The 21,441-nt window shown below is 36.5% G+C and overlaps 1 protein-coding gene across 1 annotated transcript; it reads left to right on the forward strand.

The window, feature by feature from the left end:
- Positions 1-19,488: 19,488 nt before the first annotated feature.
- On the forward strand, positions 19,489-20,295 carry LOC149557889 (uncharacterized). The gene has a single exon (XM_089830497.1). It carries the CDS (start codon positions 19,489-19,491, stop codon positions 20,293-20,295), a length of 807 nt encoding a protein of 268 aa, XP_089686623.1.
- The last annotated feature ends 1,146 nt before the right edge of the window (positions 20,296-21,441 follow it).

Raw genomic sequence — 21,441 nt, forward strand, 5'->3', positions numbered from 1 at the left:
CTTAGCCAAATTGCTTGACATGCTGCTGCATTTGCTGCAATGTATTCAGCCTCTGCTATAGATTGAGCAACAATAGGTTGCTTCTTGGATGCCCATGAAATTGCACTTGATCCCATATGAAATATGTATCCGAAAGTGCTCTTCCTATCATCTATACTTCAAGTCCAATCACTATCCGTGTAACCAACCAACTTGAAATCATCATTTGCAGTATACAAAATTTCAAATCCCTTGGTACCTTTCACATACCTTAGGATCCTCTTTCCCTCTTGCCAATGGGAATCCTTTGGTGTTTCCATAAATCTACAATTCAGACTTACTGTATGCATTAGGTCTGGCTGAGTTGTAGTCAAACACATTAAACTTCCAACCATACTTTTTGTATAGTGTTGGATCCACTCTCTTGCTAGAGTCTTCCTTGCTCAATTTCAGACCTACTGCTGTTGCTGTGGGGGTTGCCTTACTATTCTGCATTTTAAATCTCTCCAAGATCTACCCTGAATATTTTTCTTGAGAGATGAAAATGCCATTATGCATTTGTTTTACTTCTATGCCTAGAAAGTATCTCAAGAGACCTAGGTCGGTCATTTCAAATTCACTTTTTATGGCCTCTTTGAACTCACCAATTAAAGCCTTATCATTACTTGTAAAAATCAAATCATCTACATACAAGACAATAAGCAATACATTACCATCTGCTACCTTGATGTAAAGAGTGGGCTCACCATTGCTTTTGCTAAAGCCATTGCTCATCAAATATGAGTCAATCCTGTTGTACCATGCCCTTGGAGCTTGCTTGAGCCCATAAAGAGCTCTCTTAAATCTATATACTTTATTCTCTTCACCTGCAACTTCATAACCAGGTGGTTGCTCCACATACACTTCTTCTTTCAATACACCATTTAGGAAGGTGGACTTCACATCCATTTGAAATACCTTCCTCTTGTACCGGGCTGCAATTGCTATGATAGCATGCACGATTTTCATTCTTGCAACCGAGGAATAAGTCTCATCATAGTCTCTTCCATATTGCTATTTGTAGCCCTTGACTACTAGCCTTGCCTTATGCCTATCAATCTTGCCTTCAGCATTGCATTTGGTCTTGTAGACCCATTTCACTCCAATCACATGCTTCTTGGGAGGCAATTCAGTTAGCTCCCATGTCTCATTTCTTTTTATGGCATCTATTTTCTCATCCATGGCTTTACACCATTTCTTCTCCTTAATAGCTTCTTCAAAATATATTGGATCACTATGAGAAAATAATGCAAAATTAACACTCTCATCATAATCTTCATACCTTTCATCTTGTTATATCTCCCTAAGACTCTTGGTCTTTCTTAGTAACAGGGAAGAGAGTGTGGGATTAGAATCTTCAGTGCTGTTGTTTTGTCGACTAACTCGACCTTCACTGGTACTTGGCATTGACACTCGGTCATGCCTAGAGGAGCTCAGCAATGTCTGAATCTACTTTCCTTTTCTTCTATTTGCTCCTTCTTGTTGTTGTTCATCAGCATCTTCTTCACTCATAATTGGCACTTTACTAGAAGTGCTTGGTGACTCATTAATTGAACCATACCAAGACTGATTTTCAAGAAATTCTACATCTCTTGAAAGAGTCATCTTGTTGTTCAATGGGTCATACAATATGTATGCCTTTGATTCTGAACTGTACCCTATGAAGATGTACTTCACACCTTTTTCATCCAATTTCTACCTTTTTTCTTTAGGTACATGTGCATATGCAATAGATTCAAACACCCTTAGGTGTTCAACTATCCATCTTCCTTGTGACCATGCTTCCATTGGAATTTTGTCACGGACTGCCTTTGTAGGACACCTATTAATTAGGTAAACTGTTGTTGCCACAACTTCTCCCCAAAATTCAGTTGGGAGACCTTTCTCTTTCATCATGATCCTTGCCATTTCAACAATGGTCCCATTATTTCTTTTAGCCACTCCATTCTGCTGTGGTGTATAGCTAGTTGTGAGCTCTTTCTTTATGCCATGTTTCCTGCAAAAATTTACAAAAGAATTGGAGATATACTTCCCTTCTCTATCTGATCTTAGGACTTTGATATAGTGTCCACATTCTCTTTCAACCTGGGCTTTAAATTTTACAAATTTATCAAATGCTTCAGATTTACTCTTTAAGAAATACACCCATGTCCTACGACTGAAATCATCAATGAATGTCATGAAATAAGTACTTCCCCCAATGGAAGTAACTTGCATAGGACCGACTAGGTCGATATGCACTAACTCTAATGGATATCTAGCCCTCGTAGAATTTTCAGAATTAAAGGGAAACCAATGTTGCTTACCCAAAATACAAGCCTCACACTTGTCATATAAATTTCCTATATGTGGCAAACCTTCTACCATTATTTTATTTGACAAAAAATTTAAACTAGAATAGCCAAGATGACCATAGCTAAGGTTCCATAGCCGTGACGGGTCTTCAATCACACTCCTTAGAGCTAATTGTGTGGGAGGTGCAGCACCAACTTGAGATAAGAAACATGTTTCTATCCTCAAAGGAAACATTTTTTTCTTTGTCATTTGAACTGCTACAAGTAAGTTCTTTCTCCCATCCTTTTCATGGATGACACACTTGTCATCCTCAATTAGCACCTTGTATCCATTTTGAATGAGCTGACCAATACTCATCAAATTGTGCTTCATACCAGGGGAAAAATACACATTTTGTATTTCCTTCTTCTCACCTTTCTTGGTGCGGACCATAATTGATCGTTTGTCCACAACTGGTAGGGTTCCATTGTTATCCATCTTGATTTTTTATTTGAAACTCTTGTTAATGAATGAAAACAAGATTTCATTACCATTTATGTGGTTGCTACATCCACTGTCGAGGTACCAAACCTCAGGGATTCCTTCTTCACCAACATTACACATGATGAAGGCAGTGTTTTCACTTCCCATATTCACGTCAGCCACATTTTCTTGTCCTGACTGATCTTTCTGCTTCTTCCAACATTCATTTGCATAATGCCCATATTTATGACAGTAGTAGCATTCTACATTACTCTTATTTGAGTTGTAGTTTTTCTTACCTCCTCTTAAGGTATTTTGTGAGCTACTTGCTCCATCTGCTCTTCCTCAACTTTCTGCTACAACATTTCTTTGTCCTCCATTTCCTTGGCCTCTACCTTTGGAGTTTCTGCCTAAGCCATTTCTTCCTCTCCCCCTTCCTCGTGGATTTGACTGAGCCTTGAATGCTTGCTCTTAGGAAGAAGAATATGTAGATCTATTGATCCTATGCTCATGGGTTTGAAGTGTACCCATCAACTCATCCATTGTCAAAATAGTGAGGTCTTTTGCCTCTTCTATGGTCATGACCAAATTCTCATATTTATGAGGTAAACTCCTCAATATCTTCTCCACTATCATTTTCTCTTAATAGTCTTTTCCATTTGACTTCACTTGGTTAATCACATTGGAGGTCCTTGAACTAAAGTCTACAACTGAGTCATTTTCCTTCATCTGAAGGTTCTCAAACTCCCTCCTTATGTTCTGTAGCTTTACTTTACAGACTTTATTAGTCCCCTTGAAGTTTGTCTCAAGGATATCTCATTCTTCCTTTGATAATTTTTAGTTACAATCTTTGGGAATACCATCTCTGTCATTGCTACTTCAATATGACTTAATGCCTTTGCATCTTTCCTCCTTGACTCTTTCAAATGAGTCTTCTATACATTTGTGAGAGTAGCATACTGAGTTGGGTCTATTACATCATTGAACCCATTAACTACAAATCCCACAAATCATTTGCAACCATAATAGTTTTCATTTTCTTTGCCCATGTATCATAATTTTGTCCATTAAAGGATGGTGGTTGTTGCCATATCTTTCTTGCATCTCCTGCCATGTCAAATATTCCAAGAAAATAAATGCCCTAACTCACTGTGGGTGTGGAGCCTCAAAGCTCTGATACCATGTGACAAATATATTAAAATTTAATTTAATACTCACAACCTTAAACCTAAAATTTTACTTGGCACTTAAAAATTGCTCGGCACATGAAGGTGTCGAGTGCCAGTTTTACTCAGCACATGAAGGTATCGAGTGCTAGTTATGCTCAACATTTGCTCAGTGCTTGAAGGTGCCGACTAACAAGGAAGAGGTTTCGAGTGAGCTCGACACACAAAGGATAGGTGCCGAGTTAGCTCAGTACTCAAAGAAGACAATGGATGCCGAGTAAGGTTGGCTCCAACTAATAAAAATTATAACTTAGAAGAATCTAACGTGAATACTTTCATGATTAAAACCAGAGAGCTGAGCTTTAACCTTTCAACCAATTTTCTCAAATACAATGAATAGAAGAGGAAGAACAATAGATTCAAGTATGCCTACTTTCTTTTCTATTCAACTAAGATTTAAACTATTACAAAATCTAGGAGCATTTGGCTTCAACTAGAAAGCCCTAAAATAACCCTAAATTGGTAAAACTTCAAACAACTTTATTACTTCAAAAAACCTTTAAACCTACAACTCTAATGGTTGCATACAAACATGTCTGGAGCAATCACTGCTTCAATAGGACAAAAAACAAACAACAACAAACTCACAAAATGAACAGAGGAGTCACGTGCAACTGGAGACATTGAACATACTTCCTTCTATCTCTGCAACAAGTGGATTTGCTGACCACTTTCTTCTTCTTCCTTTTCTCTGCTTTGCTAAACTGAAACTCTGAATAATCTGACTGAATGAATGAATGAATAAACATTCCTTTTTGTCACATACCATTTTCCCCCTCTTTTTAAAATTTGAAAAAACTTCACCTACCCGTATTAATTTTCTATCTGTTCTGGACATCAGGGGGGTAGGTGAACATTTGGCTCTAGGGGAAAATGTCAATGTTGTATTAAATATTCCAACACCCTAGTCAATTTACAGATATTATTCAATAAAAACAACAAATAGTTTTTGATTTATATGCACAGCGAAAATTAGGGTTAGGGTTATGCGTGTCTAGCATGAAGATCTCTATGCTAATTGGTCTTCTGTTTAAAGAATGGCTGCAAATTACATATTATCTCCGTAAACCTCCAGTGGCCATATAAGTCGAAACTATAAGAAAAAGACAATCATTTTTGTTATCTGATGAATCATGTATTCCAAAGTATCTATGGAGGCATACAGGCAGGCTTGTAGAGATGCAACATCTGCAGTTCGATTTCCACCGCCTGATGAACACTCTGCTTATCGCTTGCTTGCTTGATGATGATGAGACTACATCTGTCTCTTGCTTTGGTATTTCCACTCAGCGAGGACTACCATTTCCCCAAGACAAATGCCTACAATTCGAGTATGACCAAGAAATCTTCAAATATTATTTTGTTCCTATTTTGGGCAAACCCATCTCCTCCCATTGCTACTATGTTGTGCCAGCTAATGGAAAGCACAAGAGGTAAGTGATTGTAGCATGTCTTTCTATATTGACCCTGACTTAAATTTGATGGTTATATTCAAGTTTTTGTTAAAAGAATCGCTTAAATTTTTAGAAGATTATATGAATGGTATGATTTCTCTGTGGTTTATAGATTATTATGTAGAGTTTGGATGAGAAGTAGTGTTAGTTTTCCATTCGACATATTTATGATCTTTGTTGTACAATGTGTCTAATTTCAAAATTAGCATGATTTTCTATTTAAAATTCAGTCTGATTTTCTATTTAAAATTCTTGTGATAAGATTATATTGTGATGAAAATATAGTTTGGTAAAATTGATCAACAAAATTAAGGACTATATATAGTCCACCTTATAGATATTGATCATTATAATTTTGACAAAACTTGTATATTTTCACAAGAAAAAAATAATAAGATTGGACAATAGATTTTTTGTAAATCATTTGAACAATATTTGATAGACTTTAAATAGAATGAGTAAATAGCAAAGATCCATCACTATCCTTTCTTCATGCCTTGTAAATCAGTAAAATTGATAATTACAATTCAAAATATTTTTCTAAATTAAAATGAATTAGATGAATAAAAATGATATCTATAATCTATCATATTAAAAAAAAATTTAAGGCAAAAGTGAGCCCAAACTGACCCTCCAACCCCCACCCCCCAACCAAAAAAACCCAAATTACCCGAGTTAGCTCCCAAATTTGGAAGCCAATATGCAAGGATGTTTCCTTCCCTATAACAATGAGAAATTAAATATTCCTCAAACATCGGTAAAATTTTCCAAACTCCCCCCAACACATATTGAAGTTCCCAATTTACTCTTTTTTTTAGACACTATAGCAAATATTATAATCTAAGAGTTACCTTCTATGGATATTTTGTTAATTCCAATTGATAATGCTAGCTTGAGACCTTCTTGAAGAGCTCTAACTTCTTCCATATTATTTGTTCCATCAAGAATTCTAGCATACACACTTGATAAAACTAACCCCCTGTGATCTCGAAGCACTGTACCAAACCTCGATCTACCTATTTTTCCCTTAGAAGCCCCATCAAAATTCATTTTGATGAAAGAAGGAACTAGCTTGGCCCATTTGATGTTTCTTCTAGTTTCTTGTTTGGGGAACCTCCCAACCAAAACACCCTTAAGGGGAATCTTCACCCCCTTCCTCTTGTTTACAATGTTGTTGTTAGTTGAAGAATAACTTGAGGAAAGTGTTTTTGACCTCATACAATATGTGTGGATGGACTCTGTGATAGAGCCTTCTATCAGCTCACATGCCATACTCATCTTTGAGCACTCTTGCTTGAATATTCTTTTGTTCCTCTCCCACCATATGCCCCAAACAATTGCAAAAGGGATCATTCTCCATATTTCAGCAAAAGAAGATTCTTGGTTAAGAATGGGCCAGCCTATGAGAAGATGATTCAATGTAGTTGGAAATGGACCTTCCTAACCAAGCTTGTCAATCACCCATTTCCAACACACTTGAGTGAAATCAAAGTTCAACAGAAGATGGTTTGTGTCCTACTCCTTTATAATGAACAACACACACACGAAGGGATCTGCTATACCATGTTTATGACATCTATCATTGGTTGAGATTCTATTTTGAAGGGCTAACCAAAGGAAAGAGCCTACCTTTGGTATCACTATGTCATGCTAGCAAAAGGAAAATTTTGGATTCCCCCCAAGGGCTCTACTTGGTAACAGAGATTTGTAACTAGCCTTAACAGAGTATTTTTCACTTGGGCTCCCTACCCAAATTAGTCTATCCTCCCCATTGTTAATATACAAAATTATTTTTGCAACTCATCCTCTAAAATGCTCTTATCCAAAGATGAGATAGAGGTTAGTGAAAAATCCTTCCAAAATTCTCTAGGAACTTGTCATAGAGTGACATAATGAAGTAGTCTCTAACCCTTGAACTACATGCCTCTTCCAAAATAACTTTGGCATGTGGGATGTTACAAACTTAGATAATTGAGGGAAGACTATTCCATGAGTCTAACCAAAAGAGTGCCTTATCACTGGAGTTTATCAACTAGGACAAGTGTGGGATGATTACCTCACAACTCCTAATTGAAGAGCCAGCCGGTGGATTACTCATTTTGAAAATCTACTTAGTTTAGGTCATGTCCAAATATTTAGCCTTGACCAACTTAGCCCACAAAAATGTTGGGTTTTTCATAGAATTTCCAAGCTAATTTTTCACTAGGGTGGTATTCCTTTCCTGAATCTTGTGGATCCCCACTCCTCCCCCATCCTTTTGCATACATAAATTATCCCATGACACTAATGTTATCTTCTTTCTATCGTCGAAGTTTCCATGCCAAATGAAGTCCCTCATATGTTTTTTGAGGGAGTTCATGACCCCTTTAGGTGCCATCAGCACTGACATAACATAATTTGGGATGGTGCTTAACACAAATTTGACTAGAAAGAGCCTACTTGCCAAAGACAACCATCTTGTCCTGCAGGCTTAAAACATATAATTCACTACTTGCAAAATATCTTCCAAGTGCATTGCTATATTTTTTCCTTGGAAAAATGGAATGCTAAAATACTCATGAGAATTATCAGCCGAAAGAAAATTAAAAATTATTTGGATTGCCCCTCTTACATCCATTTATAAGTTAAAGAGAAAACGCTTACATTTGGTAGGGTTTAATTGCTGACCTAAAGCTAAAAAATATTCATATAATGTGACTATTATAGTCTTAGCTTCCTTGACACTCCCAAAACCAAACATCAAGGATTCATCTATAAATAAATTATGTGTTTTTGATTAAGAAAAATAGGTTTTACAAGGATCCTGAAACCCAAAAGTTTTTACATAAAAAATGGCAACATGGTATTAAATAAAGTCTGGAACCATTACTTCTACCTACATAAGGCCATAACAAAAGACATGCCAACAACCAGAAAGGAAAAGCCAATAGACCCAATTGAAAAAAGGACAGGACAAGAAATAAAACCCTTACTATTCAATCTTCCTATCAAGTTCCTACAAGGTTTCAGCTACTTCATTAGCACTTTGGATCTCCACATTCATGCGCTCCTAGTTTAGATCATTAGAATGTTCCAACAAGCCCTTGGTCTCATTCATTTCCTCCTCAGTCTACTTGGATTCCTCGTTGACCCTTTTATCCTTTTCCCTGCCAATGCCCACATTTTTCAACGATTCACCTAGACTATTGATGTTCTCATTTAGAGTGTTTATAGTGGCGATCACCTGACTGGAAAGACTTTGGTTTGATATCTCCATCCTTTGCACCTTTTTCTCAACCTTAGAAAGAAGATCCTCCTAGTCGGCTAAAATACCTTAGTCATTGCTCTTCCTTTGGCCTTCCTCTTGGCACTTTTTCTCCTTAAGCTCTTCAATCTCATGGAACAACCACTTAATTGAGCAGAAGTTGTCTATCATACTATTTTTGGCATTATTGAGTAGGTTGAGCCCAATCTCCCTTGCATTATCTGAAATTACTACCAAACCCAAGTCTATGAGTTCCTCAAAATAAAGTTTTCCCTCCTTGTCTTTGAGAACTTGAGAATTCATTATCTCTTTGACAATCCCCATCTTCATCATTTTAGTATTGAAGTTTCTCCATGACCTCCTCCTTTATTTCATTACCTCCTCCCCACTATCTTCCACAAATATCTACTTTGTCTTCCCTTGGGGTGAAGAGAGGGAAGGGGAGGGGCCAAGAATCTTAGGTGTCTCATCGCTTCTCCTTTCCAAAGGCATATCTTCCTTAGCCTTCCTCTTCTTGGGATTCCCAGGTAGAATGGTAATGTCCTCCCCCTTCTTCTCATCCTCTGACTCCATTTTTTCCTTGTCATCATTATACTCATCCTCCCCCTATTCCACAGGTTTGGATGTTAATCCTCTAGGACTCTTCCTACTTGGAACATTACTAGTGGAGGGAGAAATTCCCCCTGCACCTCCCCCCCTTTGGCTTCTTACCCATTGAGGGGGTATTATCCTCTACCTTTAAGCTAAGACTTTGAATTTCCTTAGAGTTATAAAAATTCAAGCTCCCGATATCCTCCAAAGCATCCTTAGAGTGGCCTAAGGATTTTCCCCTAGTTTGGGTCTTGAGATATTTGTAGACTAGAAGGAGAAAATCCTCATGAAGAGTAGGGCTTGTGCTAGGTTTCTTCATGTAACCCACAATGTTCTTGCTCAAAGAGGTAAATAGATAGAAAGGAAAATAAATTTTAATTCCATGTCTAAAATGGTTTAGCAGAACAAAGTGGTGTGTTTTGACTCTGTCAAATCTAGTATCCAGGGAAATGAATTTGATGACAACCCTTAAAACATACTTTCATAGCTTTTTATTGAATCCATTTTGTAATAAGTCTTGACCTTCACTAACTTCTTCCTCTCTTTCATATCCTTTGCAAAATATTTCACTGCATTTGCCGATATTTTCTTGTCCCTATAAAAATGTATCTCCTCCTAAGGAATCTCCATGATAAGAGCAATTGTTACCATGCTCACCTAGTGTGAGACCCCATCAATTTTGACTTGTGCATCCTTCCAAGTGTTCACCATGAGCTTAGTAATCTCCTTTTCAAAACCATGGAGTTTTTCAATTACCTCACTATTACACCCTTCTCTAGTCTGTTCGAGACCTTTGTTCTCTTTCTCCATTTTTCCACCTCCCCGGCCAACTCCTTCCTGCTCCTCTCCCCAACCATCTTGATCTCCTATGAAAATACCCTACACTAATTCTCCAACCCTTCACAATTGTCTACTTTCTAAGCTTTTTGATTCACAAAGTCTTTTTCACCTCTAGCAATTTTAATGGAAGATAAAAATGAGACACATAAAACATGCCAGAAGTACATGAAATGATGGTATCTCATTACCTTCCCCTGATTCTCATTAAAACCTTGTCTTTCATGTTGTCTTGCATATCTTTCCATAATTAACTCAAGATTACCTTTGTACTCCCTTGGATTCATTCTAAAATTAAAATATCTTTCACATCCACTAAAATGTTGTCTTCACTATGTGACATTGTCGCCATATTTTTGGTCATCGCCTCATTCACAAACCAGTCCATAATAGAATTTTCCTCTCTATACACATGGCTAATGTAGACCCTTTTGAATTTTTCCAAGTCAGATCAGATCTCCTCTACCACATTAGCAATAGTCCAAGAAGGATGATAGCATCCTTTTAAATATTTTATTATATTTAAAGAATCTCCCTCCAACTAAAGGTTCTCAATCCCAATAGCAAAAGCCAGCTTAACAACATGAAAATCTGCACTAGGCTCCACGTAGTGGTTTTTTTGAGTCCCTAAAGGATAGGAAAAGGCCGCTATACCAATCCCTTGACAATTTCTAATTATTCCCCCACACCCAGCTAGGCCAAGATTCCCTTTGGCTGCACCATCAAAGTTGTCTTTATGCCATTCTTCTAAGGGAAAAAACCACTTAGCCTCCTATCTTTTCACCTCCCTATCCTTTTTCCTTTCCATACTATTTCCTCCTTCTTCAATATTTCCCCCTTTTTTAATAGCATAGTTTTCTCTCATAGTACTATCTATTTTATCTGCAAGAACAAAGGCATGAGCTTCCCTTTATCTAAAGATATGATTATTTCTCTCTTTCAATATTCCCCAGTAGAAATGTGGAATAGTTGAGGAGAAAATCATCTACATCTTCATACGTTTATGCAAACAATTCCATTATCCAAAGAAATCCTGGATATTGGCTGGTTTACACTAGCTCACCCCATAGCTCTTGGTCATAAGTTCCAAAACCTTTGAGAAATAGGGATAATGAATAAACATGTGGTTAACTATATCTAGATCATGCTTACAAAGACTACACCTATTTGGAATATACTAACCTTTCTTAACTAGGTTATCCAGGGCGAGAATTTTATCTTGTAACATTAGCCAAAGGAAAATGTTGATTTTAGGGGTAAGACTAGTCATCCAAGCCTTAGTCTAAATGGGTATTTTCATCCTGTTCCAAAGCGAGAAGTAGCCAGAAAAAACTAAGTATAATCCATTGGTATTGTCCCCCCATATAAGTTCATCCTTCTTGTTATTTAAAATCATAACATTTAGTATAATCATTAGTGGTTTGAGGTCCTAAGATACTAAGGATAGGTCTTTCCACCCTTGGTCTATTCTATAGTCACTAACTTTCAATCCAAATCTTCTTATACATGAGTCAACCCATCTCTCATAATTAGGGCAATCTATGAGAGGCCCCTAACTTAACCAATTATCTTTTCAAAAAAGGATGCTTTCACAATTCCCCACTTTCCATTTTGTCTTTGATTTGGCCAAAAATCTTGCCTTAAGAATTCCATTCCAAGTAAAAGATCCATGCAGAATATCAACTTCACTGAGTAGAAATCTAAGCAATTTCCTTCTCAAATACTTCTCCACCATGATATCCTAACATTCTCTAGTGCTCTGAAAAATGCACCATATCTACTTTGCTAACAGAGCATTATTGAGGTGTCTAATTTTTCTTATACCCATACCACCATAGCATTTGAGGAGGTAGACATTATCCCAGGCCACCAAATGATATCTTTTGTTTTCTTCTAGTCCTATTCACAAAAATTCCCTCTATATTTTCTCCATTCTATTAGCATATTTAACTAGTATCCCAAAAAGGCTAAGAGCATAAGTTGGAAGGTTTCGAAGAGTAGATTTCACTAGGGTACATTTTTTCTGCCTAACTAAGGGTGGCTCCTTTCCAACCTGCCAACTTCTTATTGAATCTATCAATAATTCTATTCTAGAAAGATTTTGAAGGTTTTGACCCCAGGGGCATTCCAAGATAACTAGTTGGGAGAGATCCCACTCCACATCTAAGAATTCAAGCAATCTTTCTTTTTTAGTTGTTTGGGGTGTTAACAAAGAAAATCAAACTTTTCTCCCAATTGATAGACTAGCGTGTACCCCTTGTGTAGGTGTCCAACAAGTTCTTCAACACTTTAGCCTCTTGAATCGTAGCTTCCTCGCCTAGAGTTGTGTCATCCACAAATTACTAATGGGTGAAAGAAACCTATCTAGAGGATGGCTTAAGACCATGTAGGATCCTTTCTTGTCTTTTCCTCTGAATTAGCCTCCCAATACACTCTGCCATAATAATGAATAGAATAGGGGATAGAGGATTACCCTATCTAAGCCCTCTCAAGGGGTAAAAGAAATTTGAGGGAGCACCATTGACTATAATAGAAAGAGAGGGGGTGGAGACAAGTTGAAGGATAAGTTTGCATACCTTGGCATCAAATTCGAAAGCTAGGAGAATAGCCTTCAGAAATTCCTAGTCCACCCTATCATAGGCATTGGAGAGGTCAAACTTGAGGAGGAAGCCCTCCCTTTTTTGTACTTCCAAAAAATGGATCACCTCATGAACCATCATTATTGAGTCTAGGATCTATCTTCATGGGACAAAGCTCGTTTATTGTGGAGATATAATCAAAGGGAGCACATTGAGAATCTTGGTGGTTAGCACTTTCAAAATGATTTTATAAAAAGAATTGTATAGGCGAATGGGTCTAAACTTTTCCATTGAATCAGCCCCTAGGGTTTTCAGAATAAGCACCATGAAGGTAGCATTGAGTTCCTTCAATAAGCTCTTGGCCCCAAAAAATTCTTGCATCACCTTCACCACATCTCCTTTGACGACCTCCCAATATATCTAAAAAAAGAAGGTTGGGAATCCATCTGGCCATAGAGCTTTATCAGCTAGAAGTGAAAATAGGGTTTGATTAATTTCATGCATAGTGTGAATTGCCTTCAACATGGAATTATGATGGCCTTATAACAAGTTGGTGATTGAAGCCAAAATTTCATCCTAGTCTTTCATCGATAGTGAAGAGTCCCTAGATAGAAGCAATGAAAAGAATTGCATTGCCTCATCTGATCTAGCTCTAGGGAGAAGGGAGAGTTTGCACATGTAAGTTTATATCCAATTTAGAGAAATAAGGGCTCTATCAAGATGAATCTGGATATAATCCTCTCCATCTTGCCTGTTTGACCAAGTGAATCACCCCCCTGAGAGATCAACATCCATAAAAGCTAGTCTATTAATAAAATTTGAAAGATCTAGTTTAGTATCCTGATCTGGGGCCAGCACCCCTAATTTTTCATCATCTAAGAGAGGATTATTGAAATCCCCCATAATAATACCTTAATTAATGTTACTACTTTGAATTACATCAAAAATCTTTGTCCAATAAACCATTCTCTCCCTCTTGGAGTTGGGAGCATACACATTTAAGAGAAACCAAGTGTGACTACTATGGATATGGAAAACTTTGCAAAGGAGAGCATTACCTTGATTGAATACTATGGAGATATGGAAAACCTTTTTTTTGAAGAGCATAAGCACCCCCCTACATCTCCCTCTGAGTTTGTGGCCTCACTACTCATATCGCTACTGAAAGATAACTTCCCTGCCGTTTCTTTTCTCATTTTTGTTTCTTGGATCAGTAAAAAAAATAGGTCTTTGGCCTCTAATCATATTCCTAACTATCTCCTATTTATGGGTGCCATTTAGGCCCCTTATGTTCCAAGATAAGATCTTCATTTCTTTTTAACTAAGCATTCCATAATGGTTCTTTGGATCCCATCTTCCAAGTTCCTTCTGGCCTCCTCTTGCATTGGCTAGCTCAAGCTTTTTCTACCTATTGTCTTAAGTTTTACCCCAACATCAGTTTTGACCCTACTACTAGTCATTGCTGGTGACACTAGGGGATGGTCTTAATTTTTCTTCCTTTTAACCATAATCCAATTTCCTTCATTTTCTTGAGAATAGATGTCTATCCATTCTTCCAATTTTGAAATTTGTTCTAAGGAAGAGTTATTGATTGGTTCCAAAAACTTCATCCCCAAGTCAGTGGAAACTGGTGGAACCAAAGGGAGATCGAAGGAGAGCCCTTGGTCCTACACCTCATCCATAGTCTCTTGCCCCTCTCCTAACTAGCTCACCTCTTCTCCTTTACTTCCTGCACTAAGAGGGGGGACACTATCCTTAGATTGTCCTCATATTCCACTAGATGAGTCCAAAGTTTCTAGTTTGGACTTGTTCACCATCTAAGAATCCCCCAACATACTAGCTCCCTGCTCTTGCACAGTCGATGAATCTTTATCTATCACTTGTTTGGTCAGGGAATCATTCTCCTGATCCCCATTTTCTAACTCCTTTGCCTCTTTACTACCTACATAGCTCGGATCTCCTTCCTACTTGAAGGCCTTTGTTTTCCCCATAGCCTCTACCTAGTTCTCTAGGTTTTGGTCTTCTTTTGTTTCTAGACCATTTTCTTATCATTCCCTGAGGTAGTAGTAGGCTTACTCTTATTCCTCTCTGCATTGGCTTTAGGATATTGGTTGGCCTTATGCCCAGATTTAAAAAAGAGAAAGCATACAAAAGTCACCGTCTCATAAATTAGTTTTTGATCATACACTCCCAGCTTTGAATGGAATGTTACAACTTTAGGCATGTCTACTCCTTCCCTTACCCTATGCAAATATGAGCATAGATGAGGTGTCTTTTAGAGGCTATAGTCAGATCAATTGATAGGAGCTCCCCAAAGGAGCTGGCTACCCCCACAAAAACATCCTCATTCCGAAATTCTAGCGCAAGCTCTAGAAGCCTTACCCATATAGGTGTTTGCACAAAGAATGAATCATTCATATTCATCTTTGAAGTCCACTTCTAGAGAACCAAAGTGGAACAACCAATAGTCCATAGTCCCTCGCACAAGATGTTTGTGAGATCTTGAAGACAAGAAAATTCAAAGGATAGGAATCCCTTTGCCATAGCCATAACAAAGACTTGTCTTTTGAGAGCCCATTTCTTCGTAATAAAAGATCTAACAATATCTATATTTGGCCTTGGCCCTATAAACTTGCCCACCAAAGTTGAAGCCATTGATGCTATACTATGATCCACTAGCTCATCTGGAATGACAATAGCACAAGATCCTTTCTCTACCTTAGGGAGAATCTTAATAGCTGGGAATGAGGACTTACTTGTAGGATTGGCACCAAAAAGCAATGACCATTTAGTAGAACTTGGGAGGCCTACCTTGGGAATAGGTGAAATCGTGTGCAATACTGTGGGGGGAGCAGTTGGGTCCCCATCATCTTTCTCCGCCTGGTCCTCTGTACTAGAAGATCCCTAATCGTCCTCCTCCTATAACTCATGCCCTAAGCTGGGGGCTCGATTCAAACATTCTAGAGAAATCCTACCCTAATCAAAATTCAAATTTTGAAATTCTATTTTCCCTCCCTTTCCAATGCTCACCATCCTCTTCATTTTAAATATTCATTTTAAATAAATTATGTGTTAGAGACAATTTGGAATTATGAATTTTGATCCCTTTCCAAAAGTAAATCTGATGCTTATGTAGAATCAATCTACTAAGACCTTCCACTAGAATGATGCATAAGAAGGGGACATAGAATCTCCTTGCCATATACCTTGAGAAGAGGAGAAAAAGCCAAGGGGGTTCCATTTACTAGGACCAAGAACTTGTCCCCTGTAATACAAGACATCACCCACTTTAACCATTTCGTATTGAAACCCATCCTTCCGATAATTTTCCTAAGGAAGGTCCAAGTAACCCCATCATAGGCTTTCAACATATCTTATTTGAGGATCATTGTTGGAGAAAACTACAAATTAATAGAGTGTAGAGCCTTGTGTGCCACCAAAGCCCCTTCTGTTGTCTCCCTACTAGGGATGAAACCCCCTTTTTGTTCTAAAATGATGGAGGGGATGTTTTTTGCTAGTCTAGCTAACATGGCCTTGGTGAAGATTTTTTCTATTGTCTTACAGAGTGAGATGGGTCTAAAGTCTATGAATGAGCTTGGATGAGGGCATTTGGGAATAAGAGTAATGAAGGTTGGGTTAAACTATTTCAACATATTGCCATGTATCCTTGATTCCTCAACTCCTCTCCAAATGTCCTACCCCATTAAGAACCAACACTTTTGAAAGAAAAAGGGTATGAAAACATCTGGACTAGGTGCCTTATCAGTAGCCATAGTGAACGAAATTTCCCTAATCTCATCAAATGAGAAGGGACAATAGCATGGAGTTAACTTGAGCATCTATACCAAATGGGATATGTAATCTAGAACTAAAGAGCTATCTTGATCATGATAGACATCATTTAGAAGATTCTGGAAGAAGTCAATAGCCTCCTATTGGATTAAATTTTTGTCCTTGATGATGTTGCCTGCACCATCTTTGATTTCAAATATGACATTTTTGTGCCTTCTAATTTTAGTGGATAAATAGAAGAAATTAGTGTCCATGTCTCCTTCATTCAGCCATGTCTCATGACATCTTTGTCTCCAAAAAGTTTCTTCTTTAAAGAGAATCTCCTCAAGCCTTTCCTGTAGAACTTCTAAGAAGCATAGTCTTCTGATGTCAAACCAATCTTTATAATCTGATCATTCTTTTGATGTACTTGTTGTTCTGAGTCTCTTTTATCTACATTGATGTTACTAAAGAAATTATTGTTCCATTCTTTGATTTTGAATTTTAAGTAATCTAACCCCTTTGCCAACTAGAACATTCATGCTCTCACAAATGGCCTCACTCTCCACCATTGTAGCAATAGAGTAACAAAGTTCTTATCTATGAACCACATTTTTCTCCAATATGAAGTATGACTTCGCCTTGAAACCTAGGACTACCCTATTTATTTTAAGGTCCACTGGGAAGTGATCTGGCCCTGAGAAAGGTATAATTAAAGAACAACAACAACCTTGTTGTAGTAGCTACTATGAATTAAGGAGAAATTTTTTGAATCTCACACCTATGTGATTGGTGGCCTTCCTTTGACCACGTAGTGATTTCATTGGGTGGAATGCAATCCAACAGAGTATTTCCTTCCATGAATTCAGAGAAAGCTCATGTGACTATTGTGGAGGGAACCCCACCATCAACCTTATCTTGTGGCCCCAATGTAGCATTAAAATCCCCACCTAGGATGGCCTTCCAACGATCCAAGCTACGTAATAAATATAACAAAAATCCCCAAAGTATTTTCTTACTAACCATAGATGTAGGCCTATAGAAATTCACAAGAACAAAGGTGAGATCAAAATTTGTGACTTCCACCACCAGCCAATTCACATTGGAACTAATATGTCATAAATGACAGTATTTTTTTAACCATAGGGTAGCTAGTCCTCTAAATGTACCAATAGAAGGAACAAGAAAGAAAGACCAATTTTTCCACGACTTAAAAAACTTCTCCCCAACTTCAGAGGAGAATTTAATTTCCTAAAGCATAACTATATCATCCTTACTCATCAAGATCTAATCCTTGATGACCCTGGATTTGTTAGGGGAATCTAAGACTCTAACATTCCATGCCATCAATCTCATTACTCCATTAGAGGGCCATTTTCCCTCCTTCCAATGTTTCTAATGCTAGAAATCAAAGCCAATTCTTTTTTTAACTTTTCCTTGAGGTTTTTTCAAAGTTGAGTGTCAATTGTATCCCTACAACAATTTCCTTAGTAGTTTTCTTAGATTTTTGAGGTCTTCCCCATGGCTTCTTTGGGACTGTACACACTCATATTTTAGAAAGCTTTGTAGCTGATTAAGAGATTGATAGAAAGAAGAGCATGTCCTCCCCTAAATCCTCATTTTTCTTATGATTATGGATATCATCAAACTCAAATAAGTCCTTTATGATTACCCCTTCTTCCACAATTGTCCCTCCAAGCTTATCATCATCTACTCCTAGCAAGAGCAAATCAACATGACTATCTATATCATATGTAGTTAAGCCATGAGAATTAAAGTTGTGCTTGGTACTTTCTACCTCAGAAAAAAATTGTTATCTTGGAACATCAAATAACTTTCTTATTTTATATGTAGTAATTTGAGTGATCAATTAGTAGGGAATGTTCAAAAGTTACTATTTGACCTAATTGACATAATATATCTCTAGAAGGCCTAATACCATATGAATCACAAAGTAGGGGCAAAGGTTCTAATAATCATTTGTGTTAGTTATTGAGATAAAGAACAAAATTTCCAAAAGCACCAAGAAAACATGAATTAATAATGAGACCATTTTCATATTTAGAAAATAATTTGAAATAAGAAAAAATTGTTATAAAAATTATAAATAATATTTAAATTTTGAATATTATTATGTTTATAAAAAAAATGTAAGCTAAAATCTTGAATTTGATACTTCAAATTTATCATTACCAAATTGTCTATCACATAAACTAGATATTCTATAGTAGAAGGTAAAATTATTAACTAGCATTTCTAATTTTTCAACATCCTTGTAGGACGTTGCCAAAGGTTTTGGTCACTTTAAGTGGGGCAATTGAATTTTCTTGAGAATCTCCAAAACTTTGTAAAGAAATCCATTTTGTGCAAATTGATCTATCACTGTATCCAATGTGATCACATCGAACTGAGGCATTTTGATTAACATCTCCCATTTGCCATCTGCACTAGTGCACATTTCCCTAGGACAAACTAATCTTCATCCAAAATGTACTAAAGACAAAACAAAGTAAAACTTTTTTTTTCCAGATTCACAAAAATGTAGTGGTTTTTTTCCAATTTTTTTGTTATTTTTTACTACAAACTATGCATATCATGAAGATCAAATGCTGAAATTTCAGAAAAATCCACGATGTTTTTGATTTTGTGAAAATTGGTCAACTATACAGTTTGGATGGAGGATAGCGGTGTCAATGTATTGACGAAGACCTTTGTTGTAGTTAATTCATCAATAGGCACTTCTATGTAGATATGTGGGTAAAATTTGCTTGTATAGGTTTTTAAACAACATACTATGCCATTGGAATGACCATGTTTATAGATTGCCACAATCAAAGGCTATCATATTGAAAGCTATCTCCTCATGCAATGTTTACAGATTATATTTTACTTTCTCACAATGCACTGAATCTATATTTAATCATAATATTCATATGGGTGACTAGCTACTTTTATATATATGGTTTTGACAGATTAGTGGAAACATGCTCTAGTGATGAAGTCGTGCAGACATGTTGTTGTACGCGAATGACATTAAACCCCGATCATTGCAACCCAGTAACCCATATCAACATATCCAAATAATTTCAGCAGAGAAGTATGGGTTCGAATCAAAGTGCATAGCTTCTGATGGTTTCCCTCCTAGAGTCCTGCGTAAGATGGATTGGACTCCTGAAGTCAAAGACATGCGTGGTTATCATAGCAAACTTGCTCATGTTAGAGGGGAAAATACTGACCTGAGATCACAACCTCCCTCTTTTGATTTCTCTTTGTTAGAGAGAACTTCCCCTATTGTTATTGTTGGGAAGTGGTACTGCCCATTTATCTTTATCAATGAAATGGGTACCAAATGGCAGGATCGTAAGATCCAACTGATGGAGTGTCCTTTCTACAAGATGGTTCTAGAAAAGTTTTGGGAAGAGATATATTATACTCAATGTATGGCTGGAAAGGATGTTGATGTGGAGAAAACCTTAATAGTAGAAGAAGTTCTATTGAATGGTGAAGAAGTAACCGAGGAGATTAGAAATAATGATGGAAGTGTTTTGTTTAAAGGTGTGGGGAAGCAAACTGGCGTGAAACTTAGTTGGCCCATCATTGCCAAAATGAGAGCGGGTCAAGATAGGTACGGATCAATACAAGGAGAAGCCGGAGGAGATGTACGACTGAAGAAGTCATTTCCAAGCACTGGTAATGAAGGGAAATTCGCTTGTTATGTTGAAGTACAAAGATATTTATTGAAAAGAATGGACAGAAGCATCGCACTTACTTGTACATTCAGGAACTCTAATCTAGTAAAGGGGAAGTGGGAACTCTGAGGAACAAGGCATGATATTTGTGCCTAAACATTTTCTATTTTGTTTTTGGGGAGATGCATTTTTCATTGTAAGAAATCATTTCAGTTCAACAATTCTCATGGAGGCTCCTGTTATGAGGAGGACGAGCATATCTAGGATATGTCATATTCTCATTTGTTAAAGTATATTGCATTATATTTATCTATATATTTAGAATCTTATCTTTTGTAAATAATGATTCGTTGGGGCTTAACTAACAATTATCTCAGTGTCTAGAATTTGAATTTTGTGATTAGATGAAATATATTTTGATTCTAAGTGATTTCTTTTATTTTAGTAATTCAATATCTATAATACATAATCATTTGAAGAAGACTTTTTACAGAAAAAGTACAATGTCTTAAAATTTGAGAAGTTACATAAGACACATAGATTTTTTCTTCTGAAATAGTATAATTTAGATTTTGAATTTATCATCAATTTTCAAACTTTGTTGATAATGCATATCTTAAGACTTGTATAAACATACCATGTCATATTTAATTTCATTATCATTTATTATTATTTATAAACAATAATAATAATATTTTCATTTATGTCTATTCAAAAAATGATCATTAGAAAACCTTACATTATTTACCTAATTGGGTTTTAGTTGTTAGTTCCTTCACTCTTCTTAAAATAATCTACATTTTTAGATCAAAAAAATGGTTGGTATGATACTTATGAAAGTTTCTAGATTTGATTCTATATATATATTCTTTTATCATCAACATTTCAAATCACATTATTAAATCCATGATTAGGATGCAAGAGAACATATGGACTATGGGAACTTAATAGCTTTGGTATGCTATTTTTCAAACAATACTAAGTGCCACAATTCTATTTCCTCCACATGTTTTTGATAAACTTCAAAATAATTGAGTAGGTATTATATTTTTTCCTATCAAGACTAAATGCAACAATTGGATGAGCTTCACATTCTTATGAATCAACTTTATAGAAACTATAGTTGGTGCAATATTTCTTTTTTAGTTAAATTGAATAGGGAAATTCTATTGACTTGTGTTATTTTGAATGAACTTCGAGTAGGTAAATTCTAAATGAAAGCATAAAAGTTGATAAGTAAGAATAAATTTTTTTTATTACAAGTCAAACTATGAT

This window comes from Cupressus sempervirens, chromosome 5 (assembly GCF_028749045.1).
Source record: "Cupressus sempervirens isolate cs-2001-9-10 chromosome 5, ASM2874904v1, whole genome shotgun sequence".
Lineage (NCBI taxonomy): Eukaryota > Viridiplantae > Streptophyta > Pinopsida > Cupressales > Cupressaceae > Cupressus > Cupressus sempervirens.